Raw genomic sequence first — 22,262 nt, 5'->3', positions numbered from 1 at the left:
TTGCAATTACGTTCATTCAGATTACACAATCGTCTGGGATATTGTTAATCAGATTAGAATATGTAAGACGGCAGCTGCCGGTGCGTATGGGCTGCTGTCAACTGTAGAACCGTTTCTCAGTATAATGAGGTGGGGAGCGGGGGAGGTGGAGGGTGTAGAGGGTTGGGTGTGGTGCTGTTGTCAGGCCTGCCAGTTGTTCTTATATAAAAACTGATTGGCATTGGATGTTGATTGCTTGTTTTTTGTGTATATGTGCGCGCGTGTTTGTTCTCTCAAGACCACGCGCGTTTTTAAATGTTGCGATTACCATTCCCGTCTTTGCCTGTTTTGGACAAAACTTTTTATTGTGCGCGTGGGGGAAAGTTGTCTGGTACTTTGCAAGTTTAATATATTTAGTGTTTTGTATATGTTCATAATGTTGTCAGTGTTTTGTGTTGCCTTAGTGTCTTTCCGACGTGTATGTCATCGTAGTCGTTAGTGTGGTCTGACGTCATGTCGTTAATGAACGCGTGAACAAGCACAGCTGTTGCTGCCTCTGCTTCTGCTGCAGGGCCTAAGTCTCCTCCACGCGAACGAAATTTCATCGACTTCCGTCTGTCGTCACTTGTGTGTGTGTTTGCGTGTGTGCATTCGTTTTTATCTTGTATCTGCAAAAAGTTCTCGTCTTGGTAAAAACTACTTAAAAAAAACTACGTTAGTTCGCCCTTTCACTGCGGAAAACCTCTCAGGCCTTTTTTTCCGTCTGTCACCAGGCGACGTTACGTTAGGGAAACTTCCTGCGGTCAAATATAACATGCTATTTTATTTAGAGGTGAACGGGGGAAATTAGATTAACCTGCTGCTCATGAAAGAGTTGAACATTACTCAGCCGCGTAGTTGAGAGGAATGTGAAGGTGGGATAACGTTGGGATGGGTTGGAGGGTGATCAAAATTATCCCGCTAAGTTTTTGTCGTACCAGACGTCGAACGGTCTTGTGCTACAAGGAGAGCTCATAGTGGATCATTGATGGGATGATCGACGATGCAGCGAATCTCTCAGGGATCTTATATTAGTCTTCGCAATTAACCGTCGCTTGAACCATTGTGATGTGTCTTTGTGGGAGTTTTTCTTGGGTCCTGAGTGTGATGCGTGTCTTCGTGAAGTTATGTATGTGGTCACGTGATCAGGTCCATTTACCTTGACTGAGTGGACGACTGGCCGCAAGACGGAGTCGCTGATGTTTATGAAGAATAAGCTGAGTCGGCTGTAGGTACCATAACATGGCACCCATATGTATTTAACCACACACACACACACACACACACACACACACACACACACACACACACACACACACACACATGTATATATATATGAATAATAGAATCACCAGTGATGCCGCGATTTCACGAGCCCGGTTCAAATCCGGGGACGACAGTCGAAATCATATATATGTATATGTATATATATATGTATATATATATATGTATATATATATATGTATATATATGTGTGTATATATATATATATATATATGTATATATATATGTATATATATATGTATATATATATGTATATATATATATGTATATATATGTATATATATATATTCGTGAAGCGTGGCAGGAGATTCTCTTTTAAGCATATTCTGTTGAAAACGACAGCAAATTCATTAGAAATTAATTTCTTTCTTAAGCTTTCTAGCTTTCGGAAAGTAGATTTCTGGGGAAATGAGTGGGGGTGAAATTTGCTTCTTCCCCTTTCATTACCCCCAGAAATCTACTTTCCGAAAGCTAGAAAGCTTAAGAAAGAAATTAATTTCTAATGAATTTGCTGTCGTTTTCAACAGAATATATATATATATATATATATATATATATATATATGTATATATTTATATATGTATATATATGCAAGCAATCACATCACCGTGATACCAAAATGCAAAATAACCACAGGAGAAAGGAAACTTGTAGACTACTTTCGTATATTACATCTTCAGACTGAAGATGTAATATACGAAACTATTTACTGTCTTCAAGTTTCCTTTCTCCTGTGGTTATTTTGCACATATATATATATATATATATATATGTGTGTGTGTGTGTGTGTGTGTGTGTGTGTGCGTGCGTGCGTGCGACTTTATTAATTCATTTATTTTGTGAAGTGCATATTTCCAGTGTACAGTGGGGATTTGTCTGAATGTTTTTTTTTTTCTTAATGAAATAGGCACAAAATGAAAGTTTAGTGTGTTGAATGAAATATACATAGGAAGAAGTCATAGTTACATACGTTTTATTTTCTCCTTCGTGTTTTCAGAATTATTATATATAATCGAATATTAATATATATAATCGAGTATTAACATCTTATTCTCATCGATGCTATACAATGAAGAGTTGTTTTACTGAGTAGACAACTTTCGAAATATATTTCACCCGAAGAGCGACCATTAATAATAATAAGAAAAATATATACAGACTTTATGTTATGCTGCTACTATTCTGTTGTACTGTGCACAGGATAAGAAAAAGCCACGGTATCTTCAAACGACGAATGGTACAATCAGCTACCATGGCGTCTTTCTTTGTTTTGGAGGGTTACCTTTCAGGTACCTAGCTAAAGCAAAGGAGGACGATTGGAGTTAGGAGAAGGAAGGACTGCGAAAAAATATTGTAGTAGACAAGGAAACAAAACAATTGTGCGGAGAATTTTCAGTCGCATTGAAAAGCGGCATTTGTGTCTTATCGTCGACCCGATTTAAAAAGAAAAGTGCAGTGTGATAATATTTTTCGTTGCCAAGAGGAGTACCGAAGACAGTTTGTCAAGCGTTCAGTGATATATACATATCGCAAAGCTACGCTGTGTGCGTATTGTTATTATTATCATAACAGTACTTGCGTTGTTGGTGTTTTATTCTTCTACACGGGAATCAACAAGAAGTCAAAATGACTTCTGTCATGAAGATATACAGCAAAGCGACAAGAAAGGTGAGATATTATTTATTGCCTTCATATTTTAGAATGGTTCTTGGAATTTAAATGCCATGCGACAACATTGAAATGTCTCAGGTAAAAGTATAGAAAAGTTGTGTGGAACAACAAATTAGATTTAGCCCAGCTACGTGCAAACTTATACACATAGTAATGACAGAATTATAATATTGTAATAATGATAAATATGATAATAATGAATATATTAATAATGATTATTATGGATATTATAATAAAATAATACTAGGTACTACAAATTACATGGAAAATCTTAAACCAAGGAGGAGAATGGAAAGTATCTTGGTATAATTATCAGTAACGAACTTAAAACGCCCAAACATTGTATTTCTGCATCAGAGAAACCAAACAGGATATTAGAATTGGTATCCTGATCTTTTGACTAAAAAAATCTAGCTGCCGTCGCCTACTTATGAATTAAATGATATTTATGTATCTCCAACTTTCATAAAATTACAATAATAGTTTGGATAGAATACAGAGGCGATCCTCAAAACTCGAACAGAAGATGAGAAACAAAGTATACGATTTTTTTTTAATACAAGCCTTTAGGATTGGAAAGTGAACTGATTACATCAATATTGGAAATATTTTCACAGTAAATAGTAACCGGACGAATTATAATGGTCTCAAGCTATCCTGGTCGAATTTTTAAGATTGGCTTAAACACTTTTCTGTCTGGATATTAATATTTATTTATTATTTTTGTTTCCAATTGAACCAAAACGCATATGAAGAATATGTATTTGCGATAAATATTTTCATATTTGATACGTGCAGTTTACTGTAGAATAGTCATTGATTATAGAATTTTTATACACCTTTACCTTGCGTCTAAGGGCCAGATGAACGCTGTCCGAACAGAATAAATTTGTGTCTATTAGAAACGTTAATTTGGTGTTTAGATATGATTGAATTGCATTGTACATATACCAACGAAATTGCTTATATTGTGATGCTCCGCCACGTTCAACAATTGAATATTATTTTAATAGAAATTGCTAAAGATTAAAAAATAGTTATTGTTAGACAAAAAAAATCAACGACAGAATATATTTGCGCAGGCGCAAAGTGCAGTGTCAGTCAACTGCAGGAGTAGATTCTGTGAGGTCGATTGCGTTGTTTGTTTACTAAACTCGAGACGTCGCCAGCAGGTGGGAGTGTTGGGCTGTTTGGAGTGTATACAACCAACAGGTCATTTTCTTGTAGATGCAGCAGTAACAATTTTTGGAGGATTTTTTTTAAGAATTTAAATAAAATGTTGTTTTCGCCGGAAAAGCATAGACAATAACATGGGACACTTGTAAAATTCTATTGAAAATTAGAGTAGCAAGCTTTGATATTGACAGGTCTAGTCGCATCCAGTGTTTCAAGGCAGTAAGATTTCCCCCAGCTGTTTCAAGTTACACACAATTTCACTTTGTCTTCATGATCGTCACTGCCGTGGTACTCTTTTTTTTTGCATGAAGGGACGGAGAGGGAGGGTCGCCGATTAAATGAAGCGGCCTTGCTGTGGATGTGCTGTGTCTTGCTGCATTGCTTCTGACCCAGGGTAGTGGGCGGGGTGCAGGGATGACCCGTCATCCAGAAAGAGCCAAGAAAAGAGGGAGGGAGGGGCGGTGAATAGGAGTGGGGATGAAATGGGTGGGAGTGGATTTATGTCTTTGACTTTGGCTACTTCCCTTGTAAAGGGGAAAAAGCCGTTGGCATATGTATGTAGGTTGAGTAATCAGTTGATTAGACAGTTTGGGACCAGACGTTGTCAAAAGTTATCGTACGTTTCAATTTTGTTTTGATCCGGGGGATGCCGTTAGAAACGCAGGGGAGAAATTCCTGGTATTTACCTAATCGTAACATACAGGAAAAGATTAACGGTCGTTGAGTCCCGTCTCCTAGTCTACATTTTTCAAATCTATCCTCAAATCCATGTACAGTTCCAACTTATTCTATATCCTTGATTTCCAGTTATCATATTTAAATTTTAAGTCAATTATTGCTTGTGCTTGGGTTATACCACCTTCTATGTTATCCCAAATATTCATGCATATATATATATATATATATATATATATATATATATATATATGTATATATATATATATATATATATATATATATATATATAGAACACTTTCTTCATATCCTTTAGACATTGACGATCATGCTGTGTAGTTTGGTGTTCTTCTTTTCATTAGCATAATTCATGTTGATGTCACGAGGAAATGTGCTCTCTTGAAACTGTAAAAAAAAAGAGGGAAAGTGATTTATACTTTGTTAGGAGTGATCCTACTCATGAGGAATTTATACTCAGACTAAGAATTCCTCAGTTTGGGACAAACATGAGGAACTGGGGACATATTGATTTTTATATTTCAACTTTATATTATATAGAACGAATATCAAAATATAGGAGGGCAATTTGGAAATAAATTTCTTCACAGTTAACTTTTACTGTACAAATTAGATTAAATGTTAGTGTATCAGGGAGCAACAGGTTGGTTCCAGTAATGAGGCGGACCCGCGTGTGAGTACGACAGTAAAAACCAGCAACTTCCACTTCTTGTCCTGAAAACTTGAGCATACGTTTCAAGGTCTGCCTTGTTCGAAGCAGCAAGCACCTTCGAGTATGAGGGCAACATGTGCTGTTAATGAAGAAAAGAGTTTATAATTCAATTTTCTGATAAATTCATATTAAAGTAACCGACAACCGGTGTTATTTGTGGTTGGGATATTTGGTCTGATATGGAGATATGTGAGCCCTGGTGGAGTTTGGCAGTTTTATTAAATAATCTATACATTACTAAAATCCCGTGATATTCCACCCTGTTGTTTGGATGGCGTTTACTATTATTGTTGTTACTATTATTATTGTTGTTTTCATTTATCCAATTATCAATTTATTGATTTTTGTTTTGGTAGTGAATGGATGTCGGACAATTGATAATGATAATAATAAGAATAATAATTACCAGCATAATAATAATAACAACAATAATAATACTAATGATAATAATAGTGAAGATAACAATAGTAATAAAAGTAATAGTGATTATGATAATAACAGCAGTAATAATAATGATTATAAAGATAATAAACATACCTATTACAATCTTAACCAGTGGTCACCGGAAACCTTTTTGTCATAACCAAGGAAGGACCAATGGCGACTGGCACAGCACATGCTTGCTAGAATCATTTCCCTATCGCCCATTTCCAAGACCCATCAACTTCTTCTCTCAGTCAACCTCTGATGCAGTGTCACACAATGAGAACTGACATCTGGCGGCATAGAAACAGTCGTAGACTATATACAGCGCAAACAAAAATCAAAAGTTTAATATCGACAATAGCTCATTTTTCTTTTCTTTTTTATATCAGTTTACAGTGGGAATACGAACAGTTTCTACTTAGACTTTCGTTTTTTTCTCGTAGCGTTGTCATTGATTTAGTGTGTGTGTGTGTGTGTATATAACATTATTTTACGTAAAAATATACGATTCTGTAATAGATATTCCAGTAATTGCTTATCAGAATGCTTTAATTACCTGCAAGAGCCATAATTGTCAGTGTATCTTCTGATGAAAATTATGTCCCACTTATCGACATCCATAAATCGAGTAGAAAATCGCTCGCACTCTGTCAATATACAGCTGTCGTACGATTTCGTATCAACCTTGCAACTGTTAACTTATATCATATCATATTAATTTTCTTGTTAATAGTCTGTAGGTATGTAATGAGAATCGAATGTACAAAAATAGTGTCTCAGAAGTAATATAAAGAAGGAAACATTCAAGCTGGACTTAAATTACGATGCCAATGCTCCAATGTCAAACATATGAAATTACTGATAATGTTGTGACCTTGCACACATAAACAAACACAATTCCTTACACACCATAGATGGAGTACCGGCTCGTAGTGCAGTGATGCTGAAATTTTCAGCTCTGGACGAGATTTGAGGACGGATCGCTGAAGCGGTCGAGAGAGTCGTGTGTGTTTGTGCGTGATGTTTTTCACTTCCCTTTTAAGTGCATAAGGTGATAACATAAGTATTGATTACTTAAACATCAATCAATTTAATTTTTTCATGGGCAATCAAAACTTGATTATAATTGACAGCCTATCGTAGAAGTGAAAGCTATACATATAGAAATGAGATGGAGATAATCAAGATGTGGATTGGATGGTGTGATTGCATGCAATAGGAAAAGCATGTGATTCACCTTGGTCTTTGGATCACGGGTTGGACTCGTGATCGACAGCTATCTCCCTCCCGGAAGAGAGCTCAGAGCTCGTATGAATCTATGGGTAATGCTGTGACCTTACACGCACACACACACCCAACTCCCCGCCCACGAGAGTTGGTGTAACGACTCGAAGCGCAGCGATACTGAAATTATTTCAGCCCTGAGCAGGATTCGAACCCGGACCGCCGTAGTGACAGTCAAGGACTCTACCAACCGCGCCAAGTGAAGTGCACCCCCTATGTATACTCCCCATTGATGATGATTATGCCCACCACCAAGAGCATGAATGTGGTGCAGAGTTTCATGGCCGTAGATGCACAGAAAAGGTCAACCTCGTGACAATATATCATCAACTATTGTTGTCATTAGATTTTACCAGTAATCCTTCCTTAACTCCTTCATTACTAAGGGGCTACAATGGATATGAATGAATAGCCAGGCAAGAGCCTTAATAAAGGGGAAATTCCCAACCAGCATGGAAGGGATTATTTAAGATATACTACATTTCCTTCACATGAAAATTATAAGTATGCAGTCCTATGCAAGATCTCTCAGTCTCACCCATCATGATGCATCACAAAAGGACAGCTAACTGGATATAACAAAATCACACCTTCACACTTGGATCAGAAAGCAAGCACTTGAAGATTGACCACCCTCTTCCATCAAATCTCTCCAGACAGCCCCACAGAAAAATCCCTTGTAAGACAAGCAAGAACCACACTCACATGAATTGTGTTCAAGTCATCATTGAGCAGTAAGACAGTACCAACACGTAATAGGCCTGACCACAGAAACAAACTGCTCCAAATGTAATTCACACACGAAAAACACAGAACTCCTTGTATTACACTCTCCTGCCCTAATAATACCCAGACAACAATATAATATTTTTTCCTTGAGTGACATATGGGCCAGTCCTGTGGCAATTGTTAGTTACCTGGGAGCCTTGGGTCTCTTGCAAGAGACCTGGGGGAACAAATAAATTTATTGGCCAACTTTATTAGGGACCTTATCAGGTGTCAAATATGAATGTTTTTCCCATGGCAGAGTTTACATATCAATGTATTGTCACTTGTTTTAAAAACCATAATCTCACCTTAGTACCTTGTGACCCCCCCATTCGTCAAGACTATTAGGATTCATAGAACAAAACTGATGCTTTCTGTAGTGGTTAGATATTTATTATTCTTTCATCAAAGTCCTTTCTTCCTGTTTCTGTTATTAAGTCCATGTTTTTTTGTTTCAGGGCTCAGATCCACGGCTACAGACATGTCGTGGGAAACTGCAGAACCGTCGTTCAAAGCTGAACCAAGAAATCAACAAAGAGCTTATGCTCAGGGCTGGAGCCGAGAACCTGTACAAGTAAGTACTGGTTTCAAATAGTTTCAAAGAATGTGCAAGCTTTTAGAAATATTTGAATTTAGATATGGTTGATACTATGGTATTTATTATTTTGTAGATTTATCATTAAGTACAGTGTGAAATTCATAGAACCTGGCTTATTATATGAAGTTGTCAGATATAATGTTAAGAAAAAATTTACTTACTCAGGCAAAACCTCATGATGGTTACTGGTGTAGAGATAAAAAAAATCTTTAGTACAGATTAAGAGGGGCATCTATGATAGTGTTTAGTACTACAGAAAGAAAGAATATATAAATCATATGCAGTAATGTTGAAGTAATGGACCAGAACTTTGTCATATACACAGTAGAAGAGAGAAAATTGGTGAAGAAAAGCACAAAAGTGCAAGAAGTACATAATATTTTAGAATTTGGATATGAGAAAGGCCATGGGACCAGATGGGATATCCAGTTAGATATTCAAAGAATGCAGAGAACAATTGGTACATGAATGGGTTATATGTTCTTTAGAGGGAGGACATATGTATAGTGTAAGATTCCTCTCTCCCATGCCCTCAACCTAGCAGTACCAGAGATCATAGGAGATTATATGCACTCAGGGACCAGAGAAGATGTTCTATGCTAAACTTGACTCTACAGTTGACTAGCACCTACTACAGGACACATGTTGTTTTGGGTGACACCTGTACAGTTACTTGGCACCAACAGTGTTGGCTATGAAATATATATTAGATCCCATGACTCTGGAACCAAGAACACTAATAGTTCTCACCTGAATTTTACAAGGTCCAGAGTTGAGGATTACAGGTTCTTGGTTGCAGGGGTGAGAGCCACATCAATTGATTTTGTATAGGAGTGCTAGGGGAATGGCAAAAGAGATGAATCATTTGTACTTTTTGGAAGATTTGACAGAACTGCAGGGTTTACCAGAAGGCTCAGTTCATTGAGACTGATCTTAGTCTTGTAGTTACAAAGCTCAAACTGCATATCCATTGGGATTTCATCTAGAAGCTCATGGATGATGCATTTGACCAGGAATATGTGATAGCAGGCTCTTGTTGGTTTGGAGTGCTTGGCTTCCTTAAGGACCCTGAAGAACTATGGGATACCTTCAAATATGTGGCTGAGGAGTGCATTGGAGAGTGAGTGTCCAAGGTCAACAAGTAGTATTATATCACATGATATACTGGAGAGTATAGAGGTGGGACATGCTACCAGATTGGCTGGGTACTTGCACAGATACAGGACTCAGAAATGGTAGATAAGAGCTCTCTTGAGGTTGGATAAAGAGAGATACCACATGGGAATTGCTGAGGATGTCAAAGGCCATTTTAATTAAAATTACCTCAGGCCTGCTTATTAAGCCCTAAAGAAAATTATGCTCCAAATCTGTGACCCAGGTGAGCACAGTCTTAATGGTTTCCTAGTGCCAGGCATGGAAGAGTAGTCCCTTTGCTGATTATTTTCAGTAGTTATTTGTGAATGATCATACAGGAAACCAGCTTCCCACGGCTGGTGTTCAAGTTGCAATTATTGATCCACTAATAAATGAAACTCCATTCTCTTTGAAGGAGGTCAAAGTAGCTGTAAGTTAAGAGTGGAAAGACAGCCAACATCTGTAATATCAGTGTAAAGATGCTGAAATTTGGATGTGAAGCCATGATTCAAGGATTGCTTGGAGTGCTGTCTGCTATTTGGCAGTCTGGTAACAATCTCTTTGACTGGGAAAAGGGTTTGGTTGTCCCTATCTGGAATGGAAAAGAAGATTGGCAGGACTGCAAGAACTACCTTGGTATTACAATGCTCAGTGTGCCTATCAAGGTGCTTGCCCATATGTTGTTGTCGTTCCCTAGACTGTCTGTCCGAGCAGTCCCGTCTCCCCAAGGAATGCCACAGCCGAAACTGGGTTTTCCCACAAATTCTTTATAGAGTGTATGTTGTGTTGTTTGCGTGCATGATTGTGTATAATGCAGTCTTCCATTATGTGTTGTATGGTATGGGGTGAAGTGTTACATCCTGGGCAGCTGTTCACAATGCGGTCATCCAGCCTCTTCTGGTAGCTTAGAGGTTGGATGTTGTTGGGATGGGTTTTTCACACCTGGAAAGTTATAAACTAATTAGATCCTAGATTTAATGTGAAATTCAACATTCTTGCCTCCTGTGTTGATCTCAAGAAGGTGTTTGACTCAATGGATAATGGGATGCTTTGAGATCTGGAGATTTATGAGATTCCTGCAAGGGTTATTGATTTCATGTCAGGCTGGTGCTCTGGAACAGGAATACTGGAAAGTATGGAGATGTATCCATCATCTTTTTCATTAATTGAGGAGTGAGTCAAAAGTAAGTCCTTGCTCCAACACATTTCAACACCTGCATGGACTGGGTAATAGGCAGAGTTGTCTACCATTGGCAGCACTAAGGTCACTTACCTTTTCTTTGGTAAGTCTTTGGAGGTCCTATTTGGAGACTTCAAGTCAATGCACAGGCCTGCACCAAAGACCAAAGTCCAGGCCTTTGAGGGTTTACTGGATGACACAGTTCAGTTCACCCATGCTTGTGGTTTCCTTCAGAATTCATAAATGTCAATCATAGGTCCTTGATGTTTTATTGATTTTGATTTTTTTATACATCTTTGAATGTCTTCTGTGGTCACGTGTACAGAAGTGAATAAAATGGCTCAATATGCATAACAGTGATGGGTCATGTCAGGAAGTCATTCAAAGGATTGCATTGACTTCAGTGTTATGGATTTGCTCAACTAGCATTGCCAGTATTAATGCAAAAGGACTAAGATCATCTTTGAGTCACTTGTGTTATTTGTTGTGCTGTATGACTATGAAACATGGATTCTGAATGCTGATTAGAAGAGGCATCTTGGCATCTTTGGTACCATACCAAGTGCCTTTGGAGAATCATAAGGTATTGCTGCAATGACAGTGTATGAAACCAGATACTTTTTCATGGGACTCAGTCCAGGCTTGTTGTCTGCATGGATATAAATTCTAGCTTTATGGACGTGTGGCACATTTCCATGATGTTGATCCCACTCACAGGGTTGGCTCCACAAGAGACAACCCTCAGTGGAGTTGATGAATGGGACACCCTCAGAACTTATGGCTGGAACAAGTTAACCAAGCCTACCTAGAGCTGTTTGGAATGGGTAAAACAGCTGTGGAAATACTGTGTCTTGCTGCATTGTCTTTGACCCTAGCAATGTACCAAGGGACAGAGATGACCCTTCAACCATAAAATGCCAAGATGGGAGTGACAGTGAATAGAGTTTTTGATGGGTGTGGGATATGTGTTGAGTGAGTGTATGCTTTGACTTAGCTACCCCTTATAAAGGGGAAATTACCTTTTGGTATATGTATAAATGTGTATGTATTATTGTTGTTATTATTATTATTATGTCTTGCCAACAATCTTGTTAATGAGGTCATTAGGTAACAAATTTACTGTGACCAACACAGCGAGATCCTTCACTCCTGTTCTTGTAATTGGTTCATTTCTCATCATTAATGTATGTTTGCTGAGTATGTTCAGGTATTTGAGTTTATGTATATTTCAAGAGATGGTTTTTTTCTTAAATTATTGCAGTGCTTCCAACAATAAGCGGCTCAAGGAAACAGTTGCCCTTGAACTCCAGTTTGTTAATAGCAATCTTCAGTTGCTCAAGGAACAACTCACAGAACTGAACAGCTCAGTTGAAATTTATCAGGGAAACAGGTGAGTTGATAAATTTCATTCTTGTAGAATAACATAACTGAAGTTTGGGATTTGGTTAGGAATTTAACATATTGTTATAAATTTAGTGCACTGATATTTGATGATGCACATGAGATTTTAAAGAGTACTGTATTATTGTTTTTCTGTTTTTATTTTATATTATATTTATAAAAAGGTGGTGGATGGGAGTGAAATGGGTGGGAGTGGGTACTTATCTTTTGACTTGGCTACCTCCTGTGTAAGAGGGAAAAACCCTTGGTATATAGATAGAATGAATTTAAAGAACAAAATCATTAAATTACTCATGTGTTTGGCAAAGGTTAAGAAAACATTGATAGTCAATGAAAATAGAAAGGGAATGGTTGAACAGAAAGATTGGATTTAGACATATGCAGAAGACTGGATCAAGATGGTGTGAAACTGTTCAATGGAGTAAAAGCTAGGTGAAAAATCAGTCCATTGCCTCAGATCTCTAGTAGGAGAGCCATCACTCTTAGGTAACTGACAACATCCATCAGATTACAATGCTCATAAGTCACTCAAGGTGTTGTCTAGGTATGGCTAGAGTTGGGTAGTGTAGGATGAGGTGTTTGATATCTTTTCCATGATGGTTGCATTTTGAGCAGTTTGTTTCTTTGACCTGGCCTACTCTCTGTTGCTAGTGTTCTGGTGCAGGATGATGACTTGAACACATTTGTGCTAGTGTGAAGAAACAATCAGGGAGTTATGTGGTGGAAGATTTAAAGGAAGAAAGAGAGAGATTTATAGAATAAGTTACAGACAAATGTTCCCTTGCACAGCTTGAAATTTTCCCCTTTTTGCAGTTCCAAGTTAGCAATTCCAATGATTCCACTTGGCCTGAAGGAAACCAAAGAAATAGACTTTCGAGAACCTTTTAAGGTAAGTGGTCACAATGGTTCTTACAAACTTGCCATATAGATAAATGTCTTAAAGAAGTAACTGGTGTTATTGTATTACATTCACTATTCAAACTATGCTAAGAATCTTATGAGCAGTACTATTTAAGTACTAGTAAACTGTGGTAGGGACATGAATACTGCCATAAATAGGTGATTAAATGAGGTAAAACAAGGGGACTTAGAAACCTCTCTATTATTATTATTCCCATATAGAATGAAGGTAAGGGATATGCTTTTGCTTGGATACCTCCTTATAAGAAAGATCAAGGGCTAAACTTTTTAAGCCATTTGCCAGCCTTGATGAATGGTATCTACCATTAAAAAGGAGAGTTTGACCAAATTCATTGGCAAGATTTATGAAAATTATCAGTATATTTTATAGATAAGCCAGATAGACTTGACAAGAAAATAAAATGGAATTCTATTTTTTACTGGTAGAAAGTATTTATCAGAGGTGGCAAAAGGTTTAGAAATATGACCCTTAAGCTTTTGTATATGTTCACTGAATTCTTATAATCATCTTTTCTCTGCTCCACAGGACTTCATACAGGAGCACTATAGTGAAAAGGGTACTGACTATGATGAAACAATCACAGAGTTCATGGAACTGCGGGAGGTTAGTATCTTCACCATCACCTAGATCCAGAGTGTATACTAGGGAATTATGACCTGATTTGATTTTCCATTCATGATTTCTATATGAATACAACAGTTTGAGGATGTATGTATGTCATGTGCACATTTGTGTATATTCCCCAGATCAGGTAGAAAATTATAGATGACTAGGCACAGATGTGCATAAAAGTGTGCATAAAAGACTTAGAAAAAAATAAAACAGCAATAGAATGAGGGAAGGGGAAAAGGTAGATGCCATAAGAGCAATATGAGAAAGTAAAGTGTCACTGGAAGCAATAATGATGATAACTGTTGCCTCAAGTTTTACTGAATGGAAAACCTGCAGACCCACAATGTCTATCAGTGGTTCTTGGACTCTTGCACACATCTCTTTGGGAAAAAACTTTGGACAGTCTTTATTGTACTGGTGTGGGGCTGTTTCATTGTCAGTGGCTAGAGATAGGAAGAGGAGGGGAACAGTTGTCAGTTCTCCTTGTGTTAAAAGGTGTAAGAAACAATTGAAGTTGATAGAGATTCTGGAACCAGTTGGGAGATCAAATGTCAGCCCCTCAGGGCTGCACCTCCAGATGGAGGTGATAGGGTAGATAGGTTTAAAAATGGGCATCTGTGCTCTCTATCTTGCAGGACCACCACAAGGAGGTACCTGTCAGTGGTTCCACTAGAAGCAGTGAAAGGAATATATGAAGCAGTAGTAGTATCTAATGTTACAAATGGGAGTGAGGATGACATGGGTTGGTTGAGTCAATAAAGAGATACATACATTGAGAGCATATGGACATATGGAAGATGACATGGCCTAAGGAGATGTTTTTTCTTGTCTGCTCCTGCTATGGAAGTGTTGTGCCTTCCTGCACTGCCTTTGACCCAAGCAGTATTGTGGGGGACTGGGATGTTCCTGTATCCATGAGGTGCTAACTTGGGAGTAATGATGAATGGGCTTTGGTGGCTATGGGGAAGGTGTATGCTTTGACTCAGCCATCTGAGGTCTTTTGATATGTACGTACTGTATGTATATATGTTTCTGAAAAAACAAAAGCTAAGGATTTTATCTTGGCAGGCAATGCGAACACCAGAACGAGATGAATCAGGTGTGGCACTTCTGTTTGAGTACTTCAATCAACTATATTTTATTGACCGACGATTCTTCCCACCAGATCGTTCCCTTGGTATCTACTTTGAATGGTAAGTATGTACTAGTTGAATGTATTGGCCAATGTCTTTTTTGTATTTTTTGCATTACCTTTAGATGAACCAGGCAGTGTCAAAAATGTGTATGCTAAAAAATTAGCAATCATCAGTCTGTGAAGTAATCATGCTCAACTGATCAAAGTAGTTGATATATTCTTAAATCCATAACCATAGCTGCTATTGTGATAACTTGATTTTTTTGTTTTTTCAAAGGTTAGTCATTCAAAGAAACAACCTATTGTATCCTCACAGGCATCCAAATACCATTACTGCAGTAGCATCTCACCTTCCTCATGTCTTAAGTATGTCATCTCCTACCATTGCACCTTTAACATTTTTTCATCCCTTGCATCCCATTGCCTTGCCTAAACATAACATTTCCTCATCAGTCATATTCTAATTCTTTTTAGTATATGCAACACCACCCCTGTTTTATTTGTCACAACACATTTACTAAATTTAATCTAATCTCCATCACTAGGTATGATTCCCTTACTGGTGTGCCAAGCTGCCAACGGACGGTGGCCTTTGAGAAAGCATGTGTGCTGTTTAATCTTGGAGCGCTGTATACGCAACTAGGAGCGCGGCATGATAGAGTATCAGCAGCAGGACTAGATTCAGCCGTCAATTGCTTCCTTAGGGCAGCTGGCATGTTCCGTTACCTTCACGACAATTTTACCAATGCTCCTTCCAAAGACCTTAGCCCTGAGATCTTAGAGTTCCTCATCCACTTAATGATGGTAGGTGTCATTTCCTTGTTTTTAGGTCATTAGTATTATGGTGGTAGATGGAGTTACAAGGCTAAGTAAATGTTGGTTGTATGGGAACATAATGATGCTAGGCTTGAGAGAATATTATGCAAGGTCTAAGTAGCATGTCTGGGGTACATGGATACTAAGTGTGATATGTTACAAAGAGCTATTATTCTAGTAAGAAGTTAACCTCTTCAATACAAGTCAAATTTTCATGAGCAGCATTAGCTGCCGGATGTATGATGATTCAATGATGCACTACGATACTCGTGTTATAGATCATAAAGTTACAGCTGTATTACTCATTCTCTTTCACTCTGAATATTAATAACCACAAAAAATATTATCAAACCAGTTTATAGAATATTGGGGCTTAGCTTGAACTACAAAATAAATATAATTAAGATGTCAACATCCTCATTTACCCAATTGTGCCTCATGATGCCTACGTAGGTGTCATTGTATGGAAGGGGTTAAGGGGGTGATTAGTGGCATAGAATTACCATTACATATATATACCAAAATGCCCTTTACTACCTTAAAAGGGAGGGAGGTTAAGTCAAGAACTTCCATCTAAAAGCACATTCTCTATATCTTCTACAAATTTTTCATACTTTGGGTATCATACAGATCAAGGAGATTCCTCCCTGGTTGAAAATTGGTACCACATTATTTGTTCTAATCCAGTAGCACCCTCCCTCTTGTATGAAATATTGTGTGTGTGTGTGTGTGTGTGTGCATGTGTGGAAATGTGTTATTTACATTTTGATGACCTTTATATTTTTTCTACATATTTTGTTTAATGTGCATATTAACCTGGTATCAGTTTGAATATTTGCACCTTTTCCTAACCTGTCTCTGTACTTTATGTGACATTCTAGTTTTCCATATATTTTGCATGCATTCTCTTTTTCAGGCTCAAGCCCGTGAATGTTTGTTTGAGAAGTTGATATTATCTTTGCGAGATGAGGTGGCAGCACTCCTTGAAGCAGGCCAGGAGGCTGCTCAGGTGGCAGAGGAATATAAAGAGGTGAGTACCAGGTAATTGAAGGAAACTATAAGATGAAATTATGAATTATGGGGTATTATGTGTTTTTTTTTTTTTTTTTTTTTTTTCCTCTTCTTCTTCTTCCCAATAATAATGATAATAATAATAATAACTACCACAATGCCCATTTTGCTACACCTGCTTTACCACCTCTGTCAAATTCATTTCACACAGGTAGAGGAATATAAGCACTTTTTATTTGCACACCAAACGTTAATCACGGGGCTATCTCCATATGTTTCTTTCTTTCACTTTTGTACTCTGTGACTCCATACTCATAACTACTGTTTAATGTTGCAGGTACACAAACTGCTTGTTTCGGCAGCCGTTAAAGACTATGTACCATCATCCTGGAATGGCCTCGTAAGTATCAAAGAGGAGCATTACCGGGGACGGAGTCATTATCGTGTGGCTGAAGCCCTTTTGACATTCGAAGGGGAGCTGCCCAAATACATCCTGGAGATGCTGCAATACTTACACCTTCCACCAGTTACCAACACCACCATCGATGTTGGTATACCAACTTCAAGAGAAGAACGCACTCTCCTTGGTAAGGAAGGAACATATATTGAAGAGTATTGGTTGCCTTTCACAGAGAGAAGAAGTTATTGAAAGGACTTTGAGAGGGAAATAGTTTGAGAATAGGACGGATACTGCTGATTCATGGGAATTGTAGAGAGGGGAAAGATAATGGCAGATGGAAGGAGAGGGCAGATAGGAAGAGAAAAGGAGGATTTAAGACTAGAGAATCTATTAAAAGGGAGACTAGAGAATCTAATAGAGGGGCAAATACAATGAGTAGGTGCTATGAAGGTAGCATAGGGCTATGTGGATTCAATTAGATGATGATTGTTGGCTAGAGGGCAATTGACTGGAAACCTGTAGCCCTGCATTAAAATTTTGACAGACTAGAGGAAAAATGGAAGGGTATGTCAGTGCTAGGATCTTCATGTAATACTACCAAATTAACCCAACCATCTCATTCTCTCTCATATGATTATTGTATGCCACTTTTTTTTAAGGTTTGTCACATGCACGGGAAGCTGTATTAATACACGAAGAAGCTTTACGGCTCCACCGGATGTGTCGGGACCTGAAGAGGAAAGGTGTCTTAGCTGATGTTCTCCGGCTTAATTATGAATCAGCCACATTTCTTCTCAAAGAGTTTGAGGAAGAAGAAAGTGAGCTCCTACAGGTCTTTGACCCTCCTCCCATTGCATGTAAGGATGCCTTGGTTTAGTTGAGTAATGAAATTGTGGCACCAATATGTCCTTTGGTGTCCACTGGCCCTCCCACTACCCTTCCCCCATTCTCTCTCTCTCTGTCTTTCTCTATCTTTTCTTTCTGCCGCAGTTCCTTTCTTTAAACTTGTCATATAATCACACCACTGAAGTAATAATAAGTACAGAATAACTGGCAAAATGAATGAGTGATATAAATTGCAAAGGTGCCATGTCCTCCCCACCCCCACCCTTTTTATATTATTCCACTATTAGATCTACCTTTGCACAGCTAATTAGAGAAATAAAAACTAGGAGGTCCAAGGTATATATTATTTTTTCCACTTCATTCCAGCTGCTACCAAAGTCCAGGTGTCTTTGGCAACCCCAGATTTCTCACAGCACCGGGTTGCAGATCTTTTCCGGCAACTGGGTCCAGTGGCCGTGTTCTCAGCTAAGCATCAGTGGTCTGAACCCCGTACTGTTGCTCTTACTCGAACACCCACCCAGGGTTTTGGTTTCTCTGTTAGAGGGGATGCGCCTGTTGTCATTGCTGGTGTGGACAGAGGTAGTCTGGCTGAGGTAAGAAGGATACTCTATGAAACAGTTGTTGTATTGATATACTGTGTGTGTGTGATATACTGTGGATGTGCTGTGTCTTGTGACACTGCTTCTGACCCAGGGCAGTGGACAAGATGCAGGGATGACCCGTCATCCAGGAGGGCCTCAGATAAGAGGGAGGGTGGAGGGGTGTGGAGTGTATTCAGGGATGGAATGGGTGGAAATGATTTTATGCCTTACCCTTTTTGGCTACCTCCCTTGTAAGGGGAAAAAAGCCTTGGTATATGTATGTATGTATATATATATATATTATATAAGCAATATCACCATAGAAGAGAAACTTGTATTCACATCTTCAGACATAAAATGGAACACGGAGATAGGGGAAAACAGCATTTCCATGTTCCTTCCTTTTTATGTCTAAAGGTGTGAATATACGAAACTATTTACAGTCTACAAATTTCTCTTCTCTTGTGATGATATTGCATAATTTGTTTCACAGTGATTTGGGTTAGATGGGTGCCATGCAGAGTGTCTGAGAAAGGGAGGTACAATGATGGTGGACTGGTTGGTGAGGTTGTTTATGATTTTTCTTAAGGAGGGTAGAGTGCTGGAAGACTGAAGAAGTGCCTGTATAATTCCGCAATACAAGGGAAAAGGGGACATGTGAGAGTAGTAGTTTCATAGGGATCAATTTGTTGAGTGTAGTTGGGAAGGCTTATGGGAACAGAGGGAATAATTTGTGAGGAACAGAGTGGGTTTAGGAAAGGTAGGGGTTATGTGGATCAAATTTTTGTGGTAAGACATATATGAGAAAGCTTTAGCTAAGGGTAAGGATGTTTTTCAGGCCCTTATGGATTTGGAAAAGGCTTATTACAGAGTAGAGAGGAAGACACTGTAGGAGGTATTGCAGATATATGGGATCAGAGGAATACTGTTAAGGGCAATCTAGAGTTTTTATAATAGTAATAGAGCGTATGTTACATACATATACCAAGACTTTTTCCCCCTTACAAGGGAGGTAACCAAAAAGGAAAAGGCATAAAATCATTCCCACCCATTCCATCCCTGAATACACTCCACACCCCTCCACCCTCCCTCTTATCTTAGCACCTCCTGGATGACGGGTCATCCCTGCATCTTGTCCACTGCCCTGGGTCAGAAGCAGTGTCGCAAGACACAGCACATCCACAGCAAGGCCGATTCATTAAATCAGTGACCCCCCCCTCTCCATCCCCCCATGCATAAAGGCGAAGACAGGGAGAAATCCCTTTGGGCTGCCTCAAAATTTGCTCACACATACTACCTCACCCCCCATCCCCCTGCCCATTCCACCTCATGCATCACATCATCATCCATATACAACCATTCTCCATTCACCCGTCTTCTGTCCTCTCCAGTCCTTCCTCAACAGACATTCCCCTCTTCCCCAAAGCCCCCTTCACCCCATCCATCCACCTCATCCTAGGACGTCCCCTCATGTTCACTCCCTCCACATCTGCCTTCCATACCTCTTTTACTAGTCTTTCTTCACTCATTCTTTCCATGTGTCCAAACCATCCTAATACTCTTTCATCAACCCTATCTCCCAACTCCCTTTCCACCCCCATTCTCCACACCTCCTCATTTCTCACTCTATCTAGCCTAGTAACCCCCATCATACTTCTCAGACACCTCATTTCAAACACATTCAAACTCCTTCTTCTTCCTCTCTTATGTTCCATGTTTCTGCCCAATACAGTGCTGTTAGCACAATCACTCCTTCATACAGTCTCCTCTTAGCATCCATTCCCAAATGTCTATTCCTCATTACACTCTTCAATCCACAAAGGCATTTACTCGCTTCTCTCAATCTACATTCTACCTCCACCTTTTCCTGCCACATTTGCACCCAAGTATCTAAAACTATCCACTTCCTCCAGTCGCTCTTCCTAAATGCTCACTTCCAGTCTACTGCCACTTTCACCCCTTGTACATCTCATCACCTTAGTTTTACCCACATTTATCTTTAGCTTTCCTCTATCACATACTCTCCCAAACTGTCACCAACTTCCTCAGTCCCTCCTCCGATCCTGCCACAAGTGCAGTGTCGTCAGCAAACAACAGCTGGCTCACCTCCCACTTTTCTCCATTTTCTTTAACCATCTCCAATCCCTGACCCACTACCCTTGCATTTACCTCTCGCACTACCCCATCCATTTATAAGTTGAACAGCCAGGGCGACATAACGCATCCTTGACGGAGTCCCACCTTTACCTCGAACCACTCACTCTCTCCATTTCTAATCCTGACACAAGCTCTATTACTCTCATAAAAACTCTTGACAGCTCTTAGAAGCTTTCCTCCTATACCATATATCTGCATAACCTCCCACAGTGCCTTTCTGTCTACCCTATCGTAAGCCTTTTCCAGATCGATAAAAGCCCAAAAAACATCCTTCCCCTTTCCTATAGCCTATGTTAGAACTAGAAAAAGAGAGAGCAAGTGGTTTGAGGTAAATGTAGGACTTTGCCAGGGCTGTGTCATGTCACTGTGGCTGTTTAATATGTACATGGATGGGGTAGTGTGAGAGGTAAATGTAATGTTAATAGGCAGGGGATTGGAGATGGTTAAAAAAATGGAGAGAAGTGAGAAATGAGCCAGTTGCTGTTTGCTGATGGCACTGCACTAGTGGTAGGTTCAGAGGGGGGATTAAGGAAGTATGTGATGGAGTTTGGGAAGGTATGCAAGTGGAGAAAGTTGAAAATAAATGATGTGGGTTAAAGAAAGGTGATACATGGGGAGATGATGGCAGCATTTTGAAAGTGATTTTAAAGGAGAGAGGTTGGAGGAAGTGGATAGCTTTAGATATTTGGATTTGCATATGGCAGGAAAGGTTGGAGTGGAGGTGAAGGTAGATTGTAGATTAAGACAAACAACTAAGTGTCTTGAGGGATTAAAAAGTGTAATGAGAAATAGACATTGGAAATGGATGCTAAGATAAGATTGTATGAAGTGGTGATTGTGCCAACGCCACTGTATGGGGAAGAGATATGGAACATAAGAGAAGTGTTTAAATGTGTTTGAGATGAAATGTCTGAGAAGTATGGTAGGGGTTACAAGGTTGGATAGAGTGAGAAACAAGGAGGTGAGGAGGAGAGCAGGGGTGGAAAAGTAGATGTGAGATAGGGTTGTGAAAGAGTATTGGGATGGTTTGGACACGAGGAAAAAATGAGCGAAGAAACATTAGTAAAAGAAGTGCGAAAGGCAGAGGTGGATGGAATGAACATGAGGCAATGACTGAGAATATTAAAGATAATGATGTTCATTTCAAAACTGAATAACAATTTCTTTTCCATACAGCATGCAGGTGTATTGGAGGGTGACTTGGTGGTGGCCATTGGGAGTGAAGATGTCAAATGGCTTCCACATGATGAAGTGGTGACCCTCATTCGGGAGGCAGGCAACAGTCTTAGACTCACACTTGTTACGCCCACAGACAAAAACTACTATAGACTGCCCAAGGTGAGAACATCAGAGTAGTGGAATATAGGTTTGTATGTAGAGGAAAGGTGCCTGAATACAAATGGGTGATGGACAGGGTGAGATTGAGCCTTGAATTGC

At 39.0% G+C, this 22,262-nt stretch overlaps 1 protein-coding gene across 2 annotated transcripts in view; it reads left to right on the top strand.

Moving 5' to 3' along the window:
- Rhp (GTP-Rho-binding protein rhophilin) overlaps positions 1-22,262 on the top strand; it is an 83,717-nt gene that overhangs the window by 57,974 nt on the left and 3,481 nt on the right. The window contains exons 2-13 of one of the 2 annotated variants that reach the window (XM_076211132.1): positions 2,300-2,970; positions 8,491-8,606; positions 12,206-12,334; positions 13,159-13,234; positions 13,793-13,870; positions 14,948-15,072; positions 15,560-15,818; positions 16,747-16,860; positions 17,179-17,428; positions 17,901-18,098; positions 18,454-18,680; positions 22,002-22,163. In XM_076211132.1, the coding sequence (XP_076067247.1) occupies positions 2,929-2,970; positions 8,491-8,606; positions 12,206-12,334; positions 13,159-13,234; positions 13,793-13,870; positions 14,948-15,072; positions 15,560-15,818; positions 16,747-16,860; positions 17,179-17,428; positions 17,901-18,098; positions 18,454-18,680; positions 22,002-22,163 (1,776 nt within the window). In that variant the 5' untranslated portion in view covers positions 2,300-2,928. The remainder of the gene's footprint in view (positions 1-2,299; positions 2,971-8,490; positions 8,607-12,205; positions 12,335-13,158; positions 13,235-13,792; positions 13,871-14,947; positions 15,073-15,559; positions 15,819-16,746; positions 16,861-17,178; positions 17,429-17,900; positions 18,099-18,453; positions 18,681-22,001; positions 22,164-22,262) is intronic. The other variant, XM_076211131.1, reaches the window with a different exon arrangement.

This window comes from Oratosquilla oratoria, chromosome 28, assembly GCF_046742065.1.
Source record: "Oratosquilla oratoria isolate Oo_2021 chromosome 28, ASM4674206v1, whole genome shotgun sequence".
Classification (NCBI taxonomy): Eukaryota; Metazoa; Arthropoda; class Malacostraca; order Stomatopoda; family Squillidae; genus Oratosquilla; species Oratosquilla oratoria.
The sequence above is the reverse complement of the archived record's forward strand: the minus strand, read 5'-3'. Positions and strand labels throughout refer to the sequence as shown.